Raw genomic sequence first — 19,840 nt, forward strand, 5'->3', positions numbered from 1 at the left:
GCAAAGGCTGAGAGGGAGGAAGGGAGCTGCGCACACGCGCACACACACACACACACACACACACACACACACACACACACACACACACACACACACACACACACACACACACACACACACTTCCTAATACATCCTTAAACCTAAAAAAATAAATAAACATTTTACAGGGAATACATTTAACTTGTTCTTACAAGACCATCTATTCTGTGAAAGTACATACACTACCAAGATATGTTAAGATAGCTTATTCAACTGCAAAGCAGACACTGTCTGGGCTAAAAATGGCTTGCATTTACATGTTCTGTCACAACATAACTCAGGAATAAATTATAAAAATAAATAAATACACATAATGTGGACGCTTTATCAGTGTTGGATTCCAGGTTTTGCTTGTGTTTGCTTCGTGGTATTGAGGCCATGGTAAGCCGCCCCAGAACAGCAGGTATGATAGTGGAGACTTCAAGGCTATCTGGCTGGAACAAGTCCAGTTAGTGTCAGACGCTCTGAAGGACAAAAAGGACAGTGTGACAGGTGGAGAGTTTTAAAGCCCAAACCTCAGTCCAAGTGTGAACAAGGGGCCATCAGCATGAGAGAAAAAAAACTGTACATGGACATGGGAGTGACAGGACCCTTGATACAAAAACTTCACTTGAAAATAGAAGTTTATTTTGAGGAGTGGTGACAGGAGGAGGGCCATCTGCAAGTGCCAATAGGTTCACAATCAATCCTGTGATCTCATTGGAGGCTCGAAGCTTCACAGTTCACTGAATTACAGTAAAAAAGGCATTTTCTCACGCAACTTTAGTGATATTTAGCTCTATATTAAGTTTATATTTTGCCCCAGTTTTAAAAACTCCATCTGTGAGATTTCTGCCTTCACCCAAATACAATGGAAGTCAATGGAATTTAAATTTGTGGTGCTCATGGCATTACATTAAAAAGTTGACCCCGACAGAATGTCCGGGTTTTCAGGAAAACTACTTTTTCCTCAAAGAAATACTTCCTATGAAAACTGTTGAGAGGTTATTCTTTGAATCAGACATTGGGCCTCATGTAAGAACCACTCATACTAACAGATTTGTTCTAAAGATGCACATATAACTGATTAAGACAACTTGTCACATTCCCTAATTATTTGTACATTAAAAACAGAACATAAAAAATTAAAGTCATTTGGGTTTGACTCAAAGTATAGCGCATTAAATTACCTTAATGATTGAATTTGGAGTTTAAATGTTACCAAAATAAACTAAAATAAAAAGTACAAAATGATTATTCTGTTCACCAGATCATCATCCACATGGCTTGGCAATTTACTGAGAGGTTTGACAATGATTTCTTGATGACGCGCTGTTGGATTTTGTATTAATATTTTCTAATTTTCTGACAATTTGTTATCTTTTGTTATCGGCTGATTTCTGACAGCAGGACTTAAAGCTTTGCAGTGTGAAATTCTTAATTTTACTACTGTGTAACATCTTGTCACAAATGTAGTGCAACAGGTAGCACTATATGGCAATTAGGGGGCGTTGATTAGGCTAATGCTTAAATCTCACAAACGCACACTTATGGATAAGAAAACCGCAATATACAGAAAGTTTATGCAGTTCAGAGAGTTTGGTGAGTCAGACTTGGAACACAGAAGAAAAGTAAGAGAGATCTAGATAACAATACCAAAATTTCCCTGCATGCCCATTGTTACTGGAGAGAACCACTCATTTTTCAATGCCACACACACACACACACACACACACACACACACACACACACACACACACACACACACACACACACACACACACACACACACACACACACACACACACACACACACACACACACACACACACACAGCTTTATCATCATGCTATCAGCAGCAGGAGGCTGAACAGTGCTCTGCTGCAGTGTTGACACACAGGGCAGACACTGTAATGGGCTTTAACACAGCTCTCTACCCATCTCATAGTCATAACACTATCTGACTCACAAGCTTTGAGAACTCATGGGTCCACAGAGGGGCAAGCAGGGAGAGAAACAAATGGCATGGAAGCATGTGTCAGGACTGCTCAGAGATTCGGAATTTTTTTTTTTTTTTTTTTTTTTAACATTACTGTCGTGTAGGAGATGCAGTGGCAATAAATTAAATGCCTGCAGAGCACACTTATTGAAAAGTCCTGAGGGGTAAAATGGTATTACCGGAAATGATCTGTCTCCCTGCTCTGTGCATCGGCCCTTTAAAAGGGTAGGGTAATAGGTTTTTGGGTCGGGGCGAGGCTAGACGTGTGCGTACATTTTGGAGCGCCATTACATCCTTCAGGTATCATGGGGAAAAATGGCAGGTTGAATGAACACGTACTGTAGGGGAGAACTGAATACGTGAGGTGAGGGCGGTAAAGTGGAGGAGCACGCCGAAAGGAGGAAAGAGTTTGTTGAAAACACCATTTTGAGATGTATTTCGAAACCCACGCCTAATGTGCAGAAGAATATTTCCAGATTTTTTAAGCATATTTTACATTCCCATTCCGTGCTGCTAAATTCCGTCTCTTTGCCAATTAAGCCATTATTTTTTTAAACAAGTTATCGGCTTGGCGTGTGTGTCTGTCTGTGTAGGCCAGGGAAAATAAGTGTGAGGTGCACTCCCCCACCCTCCAGTATCACATCTCTACTTTCTTTCTGACTAATGACAACCTGCCTGGATAACACACAATATTTATGTCCTTGCAGCCTATGCGCACGCACACACGCACACACGCACATGCACACGCACACAAAAGCGTGCATGCAATAATGTGGTGCGCACATGCTTCACATCAAGAACAGTTGCACAAGGGCACTTTTTCCCAGAATTCAAGCACATACTGTATACAGACAGACACACACAGACACACATACACAGCATGGTGTTTTATAGTGAGCTAACAAGGGGTCTAAACAGCTGCAAATGCCTCCTGAATGAGATGGGCGAGGAAGGGCGGGCGGGATGTGGAGCATATAAGGAGATGAAGTCCCTCGCTCTCTCTTATTTGACCTCATAAAAGATGTGGCGAGCCACGTGTAACCTCCGCATAATTCCAGCTGCACAGAAAAAGTGACCTGAGCTGCCCATGGGAGGCCGTAACTCAACGACAGTCAGGCCTTTGGCTCTCTTTGCTCCTCTCTGACCGAGCTTGCAACACTCTGCCTGGCTCACGGCTATGACCAAAATGCTTTCAATCTCTCCCTCCATGCTCTCTGCCTGATCTCACTTTTTTTATTCATTTGTTTTCGCTCCCTTTCGGTCCTTTCCCTGCCAGCTTTGCGCTGTTGCCCTCTTCTCGCGCAGCTCTCATTTCCATAAAGTCAAGGTGCCACATGCCTCGCAGAATCTACAGCAGTCACTGTTGACGGTGCCGCGTTAGCATAATGCTGATGATCCTGAATTCATTACATCAAACCAAAGACGTCTTACAAAATGAACAATTAGTATTAACAAATCCATTAGATATTCTCCAGCGTGAAGTCAAATGAGAAGATTTCGATTTTAGACGTAATCTGGTGAAAAATGACAGTGTTATGACAATAAATCAAAAGTAGTTTCACAATTAATTAACCAATTAATGAGAAGTTGCTCTATTAAACTGTCAAACTAAACAAGAGAAATCAGACGATGTAGGCAGCAGCAGGCATGAGGATGAGCTTGATGAAATTCAGCCCGCTCCTCTGGGAGCCCCGGTGTCTTTCAGGGGCCCCCGCCTTTAAGCATAAATAATCTGGCTTCGTCCCGGATAAGACGCACAGACAAGACAATCTGATAGACAGGCTGACCAACATGGGGGCTTCAGTTATCTCCAAAGTCACTTCAGTCTCTCAGGAAGCTTCTCCGCTATTGTCAAGGTTAAAGGAAGACTCAGTGGCTCTCTTTTTATTCATGGGGTGTTTACGAGTGTAGCCGCCATGGAGATGAGTGGCCCTACAGACGTGGCTTCTCTACCTCTGTTCTCTCTCTCTCTCTGGTCTTCCTCACTCCATTCCCATTCAGGAGGAACAAGTGTATCGGTGGCGAGCGAGCAGGGCAGCGGCGGCGGCTGATAATCAGCTCTCTGAAGAGCTCGCAGTGGCAAAACTTCCCTAAGGCATTTCGGGATACCGCTAGCGACTGTGTGTGTGTGTGTGTGTGTGTGTGTGTGTGTGTGTGTGTGTGTGTGTGTGTGTGTGTGTCTTCTCTGTTTGTCTTTGCTCGCCATTTCATCCCGAGCCACGCGAGCGAGAACAATCGCACACAAATGACACCAAGGTGGCAAAACAACTTTGGCTCCAGGGGACTCTCAATCAATCAAAAAAAAAAAAAAAAAAAAAAACTGCAAGGATTTGAAGTAAGGATGAGGACATTAGGGAATTATGGTATTCCCTACCCGGAAAACAAGGCAGATAAAAAAAAAAGACATACTTGCACTATCATACTTTACACAGTTGCACATACACGCCTGTGCACACACATCTAGAGACACTAAAAAGGTCTATAGCTGACACACACACACACACACACACACACACACACACACACACACAGGTGTACACAAGTATGCAGGCAGGCACCCACAGAAACAAAACAGCCCAACAAAAATATGGAGTATGAAGGGCAGAATACTAGGGGAATACTTAGATCCACATCAAATGAATACATTAGTGAAGGGTGGTGTTAACCTGTGAAAGTGGTGGTTCAGTAAGCTGTCTCAGATGTGATTTTGTTCTGTCCTTTGTTTATGACTCTGAAATGTCTTTTTTATCACACTAACCAAGATTTATTAGCATATGAAAAGGCTGTTTTGCAGCAAAAAACAAACAAATAAGAATTAGCAACAGAAAAATATGGTAGCTTGGGAGACAAAAAATCCCTCTGCCCACAGAAGACAGCGTGGTTTTGGCGAATTACCACCCAAAGTGTAGAATGTATGATTCTTTTGTTTTGGCCCTTTGGTGAGTTTTAAAACATCCCCAGTCATGGAACATTTTCACTGCTCATTAAAATGGAAATGTGGTTAAATTGCCCTACATGGGGAGGAAAGGTAATGACGAGGGTTGACCTTTTTTCTCTCCAGTTTCAGATACATTCATTTGAGCGGGAAGAGGAAGGAATGGCTGCTGGCCCTGTGATAGGAACCAAAGTCTTCACACACCTGCAAGAGAGAGAGGGGAAGGGAAAAAAGAAGAAAAAAAAAAGAAAAGCGACACAAATGCGCCCTATGAAAAGAACAGATTGGATCAACAGCTGGTGGGAGGGAAAGCGAAGGCAAACCTTTTCACCAGGTCCTTGAAATACAAGCTGCAGGAAGCTAGAACATTTTGGTGGACTTCAAACTCTTTGCCTTCAACAATTATTTTCAGGTCTGTAAACTCTTTCGCTCTGCGCTGCTGGTTCAGCTCCTTCAACATCTCTGTAGAACAAGAAAAAGAAACAGACAACGCCACATTTGGGTTTAGAACTGTTCTCTCTTCCATACATACATGAGCAACAATAGCATGACAACAAGAAACAGAACATAATGTTGAAAAAAAAAGTGCAGATTGTAGAACACAATATTGCTTTCCAGTCTTAAGAAACAATGCTCATTATATGATAGAGAAAAAGTGACATTTGATTTCATCAAACAGTTCAGCAAAGGCATTATGAGATGTGTAAATACATATATAGCAGAAAAGGGTGCATGTAAAAAAACAAAAAAGAAAAAAGTATATACTGTACTGAGGAATATGCAGTACCCAAAGCATGCCACTGGATACCCAGAAACTAGGATTATTAAGAGAAAAGACACATGTTTAGCTGTATTTGACTTTTGTAAATGTACACTGCAGCAGCAGAACTTCAAGGAAGGGAAGCTGAATGAGATTAAAAAGCATCTAAAAGAGAGGTGGGTTGAAAACAAAGCGCTGTCAATGCATTATTTATATTAAAATAAAATTCTTTGGCTTTTCACTAGTTCCTTACTCGGCGAGGAGTTGACCTTCAAATGTGCTTATCCCCAAATCCCAACACCCGCTTCTCTCTCTCTCTCTCTCGCGCTCTCTTTCTTTTTAAGAAAACTATCCCCCACCCACCCTCGTCTTCCTCTCTGGAAAGAAAAGAAAAGCAGGGCCGGAACACAATCTGAGAAAACATGCTCAGAGCAAACCAATGTTCTGTTGAAGGCCACAGTACACAGAGAGTTGTGTAATGTGGGTGTAGTAGCACCATGTTCGGCCTGGCCTGACTGTAGCGTTGGGTCAGGGGAGCTTGTTTCTCACACAGTCTTAATGAGGCACCATGAGGGGATGCTGAGAGTGATAATCAGCGGGAGACTAGCAACTTCTTCTACGGCCTTAGGAGGGATAAATAACAGTGCGGCTTTGTTAATCTCCGATCGAGAATTCCATTAAAAGAGAACAATAAGAGATTCAAATAAGCTACAGCCACATTGTGGAGCATTATGATTATAGAGGGAGCCAGCTTCCATACTGTCGTCTGCGCATAAGCGGAGCATTTCATCAAGACTGCATGCTGCGAGGCAAAGTAAACATCCATTTGGCACAAAGCGCAGTGTGCGTTGTACAGTATCAAGGCACATACTCCATGCTGGGGAAAAGATAACAGTAGCCACAGTTTGAGAACCAGAATGATTAAAAAAGGTAAGAAAAGATGGCAAATCCTCCTTTGATCAGCAAAGTTCTTGAAACTTGTGTGGATGCTACCTTAACCAGCATGCTACCTTCAGTTCTTGCTTAAACATGGCACTCTGAACAGTGGCAATGCAGTCATTTGTTGTCAGTAATGTGTAACAAGTGAGAGAGTGCATGTGTGGATGAATATGTGCTTCACACAGCGGTCTAGCCATTAAATGCGTGAAAACCGATCAGACTTCTGATTGTACTGGCGACACCCAAGCTGAAATAAAAGAGTTGGTCTTTATCATCGTGAAAGAGGTCTCTGTTCACGCCAGACTCAAAGCAGGGATTTAATTAACCTGGAATAACACTTGTCCCTCTGTTTGGCTGGAATATGCACTCATTTAGCTCCTTCCATTCTCCTGACTGACACTGGCGGCTCAGCTCTGCATTAATTCAGTAGCTGAAATTATACAGTATAAAGACACATGACAAATAAGGTGCAATTCAGAAGCACGCTTTGGTAAAAGCCTTGTTCTCTGAGCGGCGCATCCTTCAGCCTTATCGCATCAAACAAGTACTGGCCAGAAAGAAAATGACCTGGTTATTAAACATGCTGAATACCAAATGGGGAGAAACAAAAAAATGGATGCAATTTCTGACAACATGTCTGCCGTACCTTGGCGAGATGCACAGCTAAAATGCTAGAGTGAGCCACACACATGATGCACACACAAACACAAAGGCTGGCATTTGCCTTGTCTTTCATCCATCTCTCTCCACATTCCACTCCACTGCTACTTGTCAGTTGGCCAGCTATCTGATTACTGTGTGGGCACGGACTGTGAATAGTGAATACACAGTAGTTTTGAGTTTGCATTAGTGAATCTCCAGCGACCGATATGGCTCTCACCTCCAATCAGCCACACCGCATACCATCCATTCGCCCCGAGAATAAAGAAAAGTGAGAGGGGGAGACGGAGAACTCCACTTGTCAGCAAACAATGGCCGCCTCCCTCGGAGCCGTGCAGACACACCTGAATGCCTGATGGAAAAGCTAGTTAATGCTTCTTGGGGGTGGGTCGGTGAGCGGCCTAGAACAACTCATCACCCCCGGGGACCATGAAACTGCACATGACGGCCCCATTCTCAGGTTTGGCATGGAGTGTGGTGAGGCAGAGCCACGTTCAATTGGACCACGGCGGCTTTGAAACACCAAACGTCTCAATACTGTTTAAGGAAAAAGTCTCCTGAGGACCGTCAAGTTCTGCAACAGAAGGATGAAATAGTGTTAAGGTTTGTTTTGTGGGGAGTAGACCGAAATTCTCAAAGGGGGATATTGTTCTACAGTCCGAGAGTATATCATGGACCTCAAACGGTGATATAATGTGCTAGGGTGGTTTCCTGCCCCAAGCCGTTGACAATAACAACAACGCCCCGCGCTGGCTCTTCATGATTGGTTGACACACTGCATAGGGGGTATGAAACCAGTGCCAACTCTGCTGCTCAGCCTAGTAACTCTGCTGTCAAACATCTGAGCCTTGTGGCCAATGGGGTCCCGGGTGCGATTTCCAGTAACCTATGAGCGCACACCATGCCTCCCTACTGTACTGTAAGGTGTAGCAAGTCGCTCGCTGAGCTGCGATAGGCTGATGTAAAGGGCGACGCAGCACGCCATTGGTTGCTGAACTTGGAGCCATTTTAGGGTTCTATATGTATGTTACATGCGCCTCTGTGGACCCACCATTTTGTGTTGAAAAAAAAAAAAACTAAGTTTTGAGATACATCTTAATAAAATCATATTTCTGTATTTTTCTTTTTTTTTTGTAACTTGACTGAGCCGTTGTGTGCAATATGTGAAAAAGTAAAGGGCAAAAATGATAATTTGTAACATCTTTGTATGAATTTTTATTTTCCCCATGCGGAGAAAATTACTTAAATTGTTTCTTAAATATAAAATTAAACTCACAGCTATACATATACATTTCTACAAACTCACTGGATATTGAACTTTCAGATAAGTCACTCTTAAATTTTGTTTCGTTTTAATGCATGGCCATCAAAATGTTTAAATTTCTACGGCATTATTTTTGATTAATAAGAAAGCAATGTGTTGACACGATATAAATTGAGGAAGAGGGATAAAACAAAAAACTCTTTAAAAATTCTCTCAGAGCAAGTAGATGAGGGGGATATGAAAGAGAAGGTTGTTACTGAAGACAGGCGATATGACGCCCTGTGAAGTAACGCATATATAGTAAATATAGCAAAAAGACTTTTGACAATTTTGTGATCCATTTCAGAAGGATTTATTTTTTCATCTCGTTTTCCTTGTTATCTTCTCTGATAAATGTTGTGTCTCCACAGCCCAAGTAAACATATAATCGTCCTACATTCTATGTTGCGTAGCAGAAAGGAAGCGGATGACCTAATTGTTCTCTCCAGCTTTCAACAATCAATTTCCTCAAACACACAGCTTAAATTACCCAGAACAAACCATGCTAGCTGATCAATAAGTCAATGTACAACTCCGCCATAATGGCTTTTCTTAAGCTTAGAGGACATTACAGTGTGGCACTTTTTTTTCTTCTTTTTTTTAACTGAAGCAGAGCATGATCATTTTCCACACCACATATGAAAATGAAATGTAATTCATTTTTATCTTCAAAGCCACTAGATGATAAAGCAGTAAAGTGATTCTTTTACTAATATTCTCTGAAAATGTCTTGCGCTCGAAAAAACTAATGTCAAATGAATGAAAATGAATCAAATTAGATTGCATATTTCTTGATTTAATTGTACTGTTATGTTTTCAGTAATACATGCTGTGTCTGTAATTAATTCAAACCTATTATATTTTTGATAACCAGGAAATATGAATTTAATACAATTTACCATTCAAATGAATGTTTGCATTATGAAAACACATATTTATATCAATAATTATTGGTATTATTAATGATAATTTATAGAATCACATCAAGATTCTAATGATCATTTAATATTAACCTTTTTCTTTAAATGTAACACATTTTTAAGCAATACGTTGAACTGACATTTGCAAAAAACATCTCGCAGAAATGTATTTTATTTTCTACTTTGAATTAAATGAGGTTACATTTTACAAGATGAACTGAAAGCCGATTTAAATACAAAACAAGTCTATTTTTTATCTCATCTTAAAGCAGCAGAAGCAGACTGGACTGAGGGAGTCGAATCAAAATAGGCTGCCTCGTACAAAAGCCTTTTGATAAGTAGGGACGCTTGAGAGATTCCATGTCAAAGAGGAACAGAATAAGAAGATGGGGCCAAGAGCATGATTCCTATTACATACACACAAAAGAACTCTTTCCAAGCAAAAAAAAAGCTCTCACAGTTTTGGGTTCCCCAAAATATATCTTTCCCCTGCAGAGCCCAAAGGGCCTGAAACCCCACAGTATTTGAAAATGTCAGGAGGATTTGGGAGGGATACTGCCATGTGAAGTGGTGCTCTAATAATAAAACAGAATTAGGACGAATAAATGATCCGATAGTAATTATGAATTCATGTAGATCTGAGCAGCAGACAGATGGATATTTGGAAGAAGCTGCTTTCCGCCTGCTGACTTTGAAAGGCAAACACTTTAAATGGTTTCTTGGTTTCTGACTGCACGCATTAAATACACCCCCAACATGCAGCATTCAGCAGGCGGAGAGATGGTCAAAAGTTCACTATCAGCACAAGTTGTTGGATAACGTGATTGCGCTATTCTGTAACCTCCGAAGGTCCAAAGTACAACAGCCAAAAAGGTTATATTCCAGCTCTGATGCCAAGGAGGCATTTAGACAAAATTCTTATGAATGCCTTGACTGACCCACTGAGAGAAATTATTAGATTTTTCTTTTTCTATCCAGCTGAACCTTATTTAAAATCAGGTCAGATCCCCAGACCCCAGTTGAGGGTTTTGTGAGTGCTAAAAGTGCAAAAGTCAATGAAATAGAGCTGTTCAAATAAAAAATGGACTCTTCTTGGCCAACTTTAGAAAAATATTTTGTCAGAATAAAAAGGCAAAAATACAAATTCCTGTATTATTGTATAGGTGTAATTGAAATTAAGAATATACTCATTAAGGGTTTAACATGTCAATAACATTTTAGAATTCTATTAATTTGGATTTTGTTAAACTCCAGAGTTGTCTATATAATCCAAAAGAGAACCAAAAGGAAAGCAACTTTATGGAAAATAGAAAGAAATCGTAACTTCTATTACATTTCATTTGCGTGTTAAAATCTCCCGACTTTGCTTCATTTAGCTAAGATCTCTATAACGGCAATTTGTATATCTTAGTCTTATATTTTAATATTATCTTAAATATGTGGCTTGAATCTTTTTTTCATTAAACATTTTTTATTTTTCTTGCTAACAAAAAAGATGAAGCTCAGGTCCACTTCAGTATATCTCCTCTCGTGCTCATCAGGCCTTACTAAAGTCCTACATTCAAATCGCTTGAAATAAATCAAATAAACCAAAATGTCAACATTTACATTAAGTTTTTATAAAAAAAATAGACAGCAACTAACTTTTTTAGTTTTTTGTTTGAAATGTATACTTTAAATGTTAAATTACTAGATTTTAGGTAATTTTGGGAATCCCTGTTGCCTGAATAACAAAAGTTTGTGTAAATGTATGCAATATTCAAAGTATAGAAATATAATAAAAATATTAGTATTTTTCTAATCACCTGCATAATTCTCAGATGTTGGGTGTTAAAAGGCTTTTACAAACAGTCTTTTCATCAATATGAATGAATGGAGTTTTACTACATAGTGGTAATTGAGTAGAGCTTATCAGATTTCACTAAAAGGGAAGTAAATCAAGAATAATTAATGTTTCTTCATCTACAAATGTCAAATTTGAGTGTTCATAATATTCCAAAGGAAACAGCACACTGTAAAATCACACTGATATGAATCGTGTGCTATGTGTTAGCACAAGAGAAAGCAAAGAGGCAACCGCTTTTCCAAACATTCCATAAGCCATTATTTTCAACAACACCACCTTTAGCTCAGGTCAAATCAATTCAAAAAGCCACCGTGGTGGCTAAATGTCAGGCTTTAACAGGTGCAAAATGTCACGAACGCTATCAGGCCGCTCATCTAGATCCCATCTTCTGAACAAATGATGCTTTGCCTCAATAAAAGCCTACAGATCTCATGTGCTACCCAATCTAGCCTGGGTCTAGGCCTAATTACTCAACTCAACTCTAAAACATACCTCTAACAATCACCGCCACATTCATTCATGTGCCTACTCCCAGCAAATCAGCTCATGCACGGCATTAGAAATCCCCGAGACTCCTCGAGTCTTTGGCAGTCCTGATTTCAGTCTGGAAGAGAGCAGTGGCACCATAAAGCCTTAGAGAATAGTCCATGATGAGGACGCTTTATTTCTCCCCTGCTCGAAATCTGCTGAGCTGAGCTTATTGAGCCTCAGTACTGCTGTCAACCTGGACTGAGCCGGGGGGGGGGGGGGCGGGAGTCACTAGGACATCTAAAAGGAATAGGGGAAAGAGAGCAGTGAGGAACTTGTGCCCCTCAAAGACACCGGCTGGGCCTTTGATGCCTCCTTCAATAGACGATGCAAAGAAAAAGACCTGGAGTAGCAAAAGTTGTCCATCACCGTGCACTCAAACCCTCTACGTACTGTACACCCTCTGGTCCACGGGTCAGACGTGTACGAACACACACACGAAAGCAAACAATTGGCACTAGTAGAACAAAGTCGAGGCAATTGCAAGTACAGGCTCAGAGGAGGAAGAACATTAACAGCGAGAGCCCTGGGAGCACCGGTTGGTCTGCTGTAACACTGACAGGATGTCATGCAACGTTCTCTTGCTCTTTGTGTTTTGTGTGTGGCGAGATGAAGAGAAAGTCTCCGGTCCCGCCTGGCACGGTGACTTCCTCATTAACCAGGCTGGAGGGACAGTGGGTGACAAGCGGTCATACTCCCTCAGTCGGGTTTTAACAAGAGGATACGCTGGTGGCCAGCAAACAAGCACACGGTCATATCTCTTCCTTCAGGTGCTGCAACGTCTAGTCATAAAAAAAAAAAATATATAAAAAAAATGAAATGCTGCAGTCTCTTCAAATATATACTGAATACTGTCTGCTGAAGAGACAAAGGGGAAATATGGGCTGTAGGTTACAAGTCAGGCTGGTTACGGTTCACAGGAGGTTAACATTTACATTCAGTGCTGCAGTTATGGCATTACAGTACAGCTCAAAGAATCTCCTCCCTGGCTGATGCAGCTTTTTTTAAATTGCAGTTCATAAGAAGAAAAAAAAAAAGATTTACTGTAGCGGAGTTACTGCTCCTAAAACTAAGAAAATTTAAGAGAGGGGCACAAGGTTTTTCTGGGAAAACGATTGCCAAAGAAACTCTGCAGTGAATCTTAACTGTGTCCGAGCTAACTATAATTTAGAGTGCTTATGTTATCCCAAACATTTGAATGATGCTCACATAAATAAGCAAGTTACATTTTTAAAGCAAGTACTCTTTCAGAAAAATGTGACCACTTCTGTTGATCTTTCCGTTTACAGTGGAATGAGGTCAGCATAAAGCAGATCAATAAATCATGATTCTACAAGGACGGCAACAGTACAAACAAGATTAAGTTTCAGAATGATATGTATCACGGCTAATTACAAGATAATCAGGATGTTGCTCTTTGTGCCTTTGAACGATCATTGCTGGTGTAAAAACGTTAACGTTTTGGAGTAACACATCTACCTCTTCTCTTTGCAATCAATGTAGAGCAAGTCGACAAGAGGAATAACTCTACCACAGAAATAACTGGGACGTGACTTTGGTTCCAAAATAATTCAAAGAAGTGTTGAGTTTATTCCAGCTGAAAAGCATTAGAAACTAAGAAAATGAATCAAGTCATGATACCTGTTTTCACCTCCAATTAAAATGTTTCAAGAGAATCAGAAGCACTCCAAAGTATTTATTATAACACCGATAAAAACCGTGTTTTCACTAAAAGCAGGTCTTAATTAGGGGGTACAGAGATAACACTGCTGGTGCCGATGCCTGTCAGGTGACAGAAAGCCAAGAAGGCTTAAAGGGGATAGGTATAATTACACAGACTTCAATACATGCAATGACACATCGTCAAAAGTGACAAAGATATGTATGCATTTCTAAGTGTGTTAGAGTGTGTGTGTTAGAGTATGTGTGTGGTCTCTATATAGCTTTCTGACACATCATTACCAGGTGCAGCAATCCTCCTTGGCTGTTTTTTGGGCCTGCTCAAAATGTGAAAGCCAATATGGTGCCAACCTACTAATGTGACAATCCTTATATTAAACATACCATGCTTGCATTTTTTCCACCAAACATCACTGAAATAAAACCCATTCAAGCAGGGACACCCGAATGGAAACACTATTTACATGTTTAACTCTTTTACATTTAGCGCTCGCCACCTGTTATCACAGGGCATCCAATATTTTCCACAATTCTCCACACGCAGGCTGAGCTGATGACAGCTCTGGTGCACGGCAACCTGCTTAGACTACTGGGTGAAGCTTGATGTGCTTGACATTGTGCTTATTTAACCTTGAATTATGCTAGACAGTCCTAAATCATAGCGAAACTAAATGAGCTGAAAGATTCTGCTTATCTGTCACCAGAAAAAAAAATCAGACAGAAATAAAGAAATGTGATAAACCACAAATGACTCAGGGATACTTCATAGCCACCACACATGAGATACATGAGATCCTCGACAGAAAAAAAAGCCTGATTTCTGAGAATGTTTTAAATGAAAAACATGACAAACGACGGATGACAAATTTTTCAGGCTCTGTGTCATAAATGTCACATCTCAGTAACCTGGGCATCACTGAAAATCCCAAATTTCTCTGACATATTTACCCGCTCACTCATATGATTCATGCAATCTGAACTAAACATTCTGATGTTTCCAACAGCACCTTAACTCAACTTTGTGTTCATTTGTGAGGTTGATGTGGTCACAAACATGTCCACAATTAAGTCTGTCAGTGTCAGCTGTGCATATATAGAAAAGGGTTACATGGCATTTACGATAGAGTCTCAGTTCACAAAATTAAGCGAGTGGGGCAGAAAGTAGGACTAATGACATGTGTTGAACACTGAATTAACTAATAATTATAAACTAATGAGTTCAATTAACTGCTCCGGTGATAAGTGGGAGACGCTTTCTGGTTTTCTGCCACTGGAAGCAGACAGAGGTGTGCAGTGGGGATGATGGCTCTGATTGGCCAATTGAAAGCCAATTGCAATGCTGGCCAAAGACAGCCAATCACACAACTACAGCATATATACACACCACAAAAAAGAAGCCCATATATGTTTTGGAATGTATTTGACTGAATCCAATGTAAACAACCGTTCTCCATGGCACAACTGTATGTCGCTCCTGAATTGTTTCTGTGGCCAACAGACGCATTCACATTTATAAGAGGCAGTAGCCAAATTGTTCCATAGCAACAGCTCCTCTGTCACTCTGAGCATTGTGCAAATTGCTTGTTGAAATTAAGCAATACGGCTACCCAATCACTCGGAATTCTTCCAAAACTCATAATGGATTTAGATGAATAGGCTGATAACCACACTGATTAATTATATATTAATACATGACAATTACTCTTAAATGCCTTAATATTGAGAGCCCAGCTTCTTACTGTGGCATTTATTTTTCTATTATGATTTCCATTTTATGAATTGGTCTGAGCAGCTTTTTGAAAAGAAAATCCAAGAGCTCATTAGTTCTAATAAGAACTGCTTTTGGGAACTGTGATAAAATGCTTTAGGAATACAGGCATGCATGCTAAAGAAAGCCCACTTTTTATTTCTCAGGCCAAGCTTAAGCTTTGAATTTGTGGATTGGCTTATTTGTCATAGTGCCAAAGAGGTAACATGCCAACATGGATTTTTATGGTTATTATTTTAACAGTATGTCACATGAAATTGTAAAAGTGGACTGGGCCGCATAACAGATTAGCAAACGTTCTGCTCAAGCATTACGGAGGACGTCATTGTCAAACTCAGCTCAGGGTGGAGTTATTCTCCCACCCCACAGCAGACAACGTTGTCCGTGTGCAAAAGCACACGTAAGTGCTGATGCAAAGAGAAACACATGCAGCCATGCATATTCAGAACTAAAACACACATGCAAATGTACTCACACTCACACACACACACACACACACAACTTTAGGCAAGACAATGTCATCAGAGAATAATCCTAATAATAATAATGTTGCTGGCTGGTGTAGATAACATCCTGTATGCTCGGAGGGGGATTTGATTAGAACTGAGTGGGTGTGCATTTGCAACACTTCTCCGTCTACCCTTTTAATTACATTGCTAGGTTACTATTTCATATAAATTACTGCAAGGACCAGTGTTCTAACCCACAATAAGAATAAACCCCAGTGGAAAAAACCAAGTCTAATTGAGTGAAATGAATCATCTGGACACAGGTCTTGCATCAGTATGAATGCAACCTTTCAGGGAACATCTGCGCAAACTGTATAGGTTTCATTTGTAGTTCACCTTGACAGGGTTGACTGAGCATCCAAGTTCTTTTGGAGAGCCCAGTTGTGCACGCGACCACATAAGAGTGTGTCACACTTCGTCCCATGCAGAACCGATAGCTCCTCAGTACACACAAATGCTGGTTTCTGTTACTGTTTTACTGGATCGCTTCTGTTCCAAGCACTCAGAGAATGAGACTTCACCTTAAATCACAACAGCACGGCTGCAACAAATACCAAACTTGTCTCCGGGCCCTCAGTCAGGTAGCCTGTCCATTCTGGCATTTCATCATCCAAAGTCAGGGTTTTCATCTGACCGAAACTGTCATCACCCAAAGGCAGTGGGAGAACACGCTCACAACAAACCATGTTTTCTTTTAAAATCTCTCCACACAAAACTGAACTTCATGATAATCATATCTAAGCTGTCAGTTGGCATTCTTATACAATTCAGTTTGTAATTGACCGAGCAATGACACTTCCATGACAGGGCACATAGTTGTTGCACACAGTGAGCTGAGCCAAGATTAGGGAGGAATTACCAACATGCTATGGTATTAGGAGGTGTACTGGGAGGCAGCAGAGACTGTTACTGCCATTACAGCAATACAAATGATTGCAACTTGGGCCTAAAAGTCAAAATTTTGTTAGTCAATATTTCAACCATTGCACATGTTCTGCACCCCAATATGCATCTTAAAATTTCAATTATTAACATGAATATTTTCATCCGTCAACAACTGTCAAGGTGTTCAACATAGTCACTAAAAAAAAAAAAAAAAAAAAAAGACGCATAACACATAGGGTATTTGAATGTACAATAATTGTGTTTACAGCTTTTTAACTCAGAAGTGCAAGCTCAGTGAGACCATGAACACAACAAAAGTTCAAAGTTCTGGTTGACCTACTCCATAAAAGGCAACTAGTAGAGGTGCCATTGGGGAAATACAAAGTACGGCTGCCCTTTAAATGGTAAAATGACTCTATGGAAATTATCTGCAAACCCCTTTAAGGATAACTGTGAAGTTGATTTACCTTTCTGAGTTTAACATGCAAATATACCAAACATAAAACAAAGTGCAAACTCCACTTAAGTACTAATTAAAAGTTTAAGTTACTTTCTCCTCCACTGAGCCAAATGCAGCCTGGCACCAACAGCCTCAGCTGTGCCAAACACTCTTACCTTTCACATTTAGGAAGAAGGCATGTACTTGTGGTCGAGCACAGATGCCAGTGTATGTGTGAGAGAATGTAGATATGCTCCTCTGCTTATCTTACACCCCAACTGGGTTTATGAGTTTGGTTTGAGTGAAAAGACAATGTGTGTTTACAGGGTAACTTTTGTGAAAGTCATAGCAGCCAAAGCAGAAAGGTTGGTGTTGGGGTCAGGTTGTATGTGGGAGTCTCTCTCTCTCTCTCTCTCTCTCTCTCTCTCTCTCTCTCTCTCTCTCTCTCTCTCTCTCTCTCTCTCTCTCTCTCTCTCTCTCTCTCTCTCTCTCTCTCTCTCTCTCTCTCTCTCTCACTCGATTGGACTGCCCCACAAATTCTGATTGTGTCCAGGCTACGCTCCAATGCCTATGTATGGCTGGTGTGTCATTGTAAAGTTGTAATCTAAATTGAACTCTCTAATATAATATTTTTTATTTTATCATGCAATCCAGCAAGCTGCATTACATAAGACAATGCCTGTATCGGAGAGAGAAGAGAACAATGGGTACAATGACTTACTGTAGCAGAATAATGATAGCCACAGCCTCTAGCAACAAAGCACATTCGGTAAATACTAATAGGCCAGTTGCATAGTGCTGTTAAGGCATCTCATCATGTCCTATCTTACTGCTAAGAAAGACCTTTAAGTGTATACAGCTTACAGAGCACACCACTAGCCTACAAAGATCTCCTGATTGCAATTCAGGCCATTATCATTTGTCTTAGTCACAGAAGAATTATATATCTTTACATGCTAAGCCTGTTGCCAATTGGAATAATGAGCTGTAGAACGGGGGCCATTCTTGCTAATGTCTGGTCCTGTCATTAGTATTTATTAGATGCACTGCAAGCCTTATCAAACCCATTTAAAAGTTTCTGGGCAAGGAATAAGTTTGACTATTCACTCGGATAAGTGAACACACCGTGAACATTAGCGAGCTAATGCTGCTGAACCTCTTCTGGATGTTACAGCGCATCTGCTGCTGTTTTGGATACTGTTGCAATTATGCCTTCTCATTAGTGAAAAACAAGCGCTATTGACTAACTTCCTAGTAACATCTGCTGTGTTTACACTCATTGGCCTCAAGGCCTCATTGATAATGCATTACTGCCTATTTCATGGGTGATATGCGGAATAACACCATGACATTTGACTTACTTTAGGTGCAACCTCCATTCACTTTGACACTACGTTACACACACACACACACACACACACACACACACACACACACACACACACACACACACACACACACACACACACACACACACACACACACACACACACACACACACACACACACACACACACACACACACACACACACACACCTTTTTGCTCCCATATAACTGAGGGCAGCGGATGTTTCATGTAAGAAAATGGCACGGATTTTAAACTGGATGTTCCTTAACACTATTAATCATATCAAAGTAGATACTTTCAATATTTAAGTCGAGTTGATTAAGTTTGTAGTCGTACTACTACCATTTGGAGTGGCAGAAGCTGGATGCTTCAAACATTTAAATCATTACTTTTACAGTGCTCGGCATAAGTGAATACACCCATGCTAAAGTTGACTAAAAAGAGGAATAAAAAACAAATCATCTTTTGGAAGTTGATCTCAATGCCTTAATAAAAAAAAAAAAAAAAGAGGAAAAATCCAACCTTTAGGGACACCAATATTCTTTGTGAATGAATAATGCATCATAAATAAATAAATGCCTTTAAAAATACAAATCTCCCTGCCTCTATGGGAATTTAACATAGGGGTTTACTTACTTATGCCCCCCTGTATTTTAAGGAAGAACATTTACTGTATTTATTTACCATACATTCACAAAGAAGATTTGTGTCCTTAAAGGTTGGATTTTTCCTCATTTTTTTAATTAAGGCATTAAAATCAATTTACAAAATATGATTTTTTTTATTCCTCTTTTTAGTCAACTTTAGCATGGGGGTATTCACTTATGCTGAGCACTATAGCTAACTTTTTCAGCAATTTATCTGCTATTTTTAGCTACAGTGGGGGAAATAAGTATTTGACCCCTTGCTGATTTTGCAGGTTTGCCCACTTACAAAGAATGCAAAAATCTACAATTTTAATCATATGTACATTCTAACAGTGGAAGACAGAATCCCAAAGAAAATTCCAGAAAATCACATCATATGAATTTATTAAAATTGATAACCATCTGATGAGGAAAAACAAGTATTTGACCCCCTGGACAAACAGCAAGTATTCTGGCTCCTACAAGCCAGTTAGTCTTTCTTTAAGACACAGCCCCAATCCGAACCAATTATCTACATCAAATACACCTGCCTCACCTCGTTACCTGTATAAAAGACACCTGTCAACACCCAAACAACCAGCATCCAACATCACCACCATGGGCAAGACCAAAGAGCTTTCTACGGACATCAGGGACAAGATTGTTGATCTGCACA

The 19,840-nt window shown here is 40.3% G+C and overlaps 1 protein-coding gene across 3 annotated transcripts in view; it reads right to left on the minus strand.

Moving 5' to 3' along the window:
- Positions 1-19,840, minus strand: part of klhl29 (kelch like family member 29) — a 232,935-nt gene that overhangs the window by 92,828 nt on the left and 120,267 nt on the right. For all 3 annotated transcript variants that reach the window (XM_028605863.1, XM_028605865.1, XM_028605864.1), the window contains one exon: positions 5,276-5,414. In XM_028605863.1, the coding sequence (XP_028461664.1) occupies positions 5,276-5,414 (139 nt within the window). The remainder of the gene's footprint in view (positions 1-5,275; positions 5,415-19,840) is intronic.

The sequence above is a fragment of the Perca flavescens genome, chromosome 18 (assembly GCF_004354835.1).
Source record: "Perca flavescens isolate YP-PL-M2 chromosome 18, PFLA_1.0, whole genome shotgun sequence".
NCBI classification, from domain to species: Eukaryota; Metazoa; Chordata; class Actinopteri; order Perciformes; family Percidae; genus Perca; species Perca flavescens.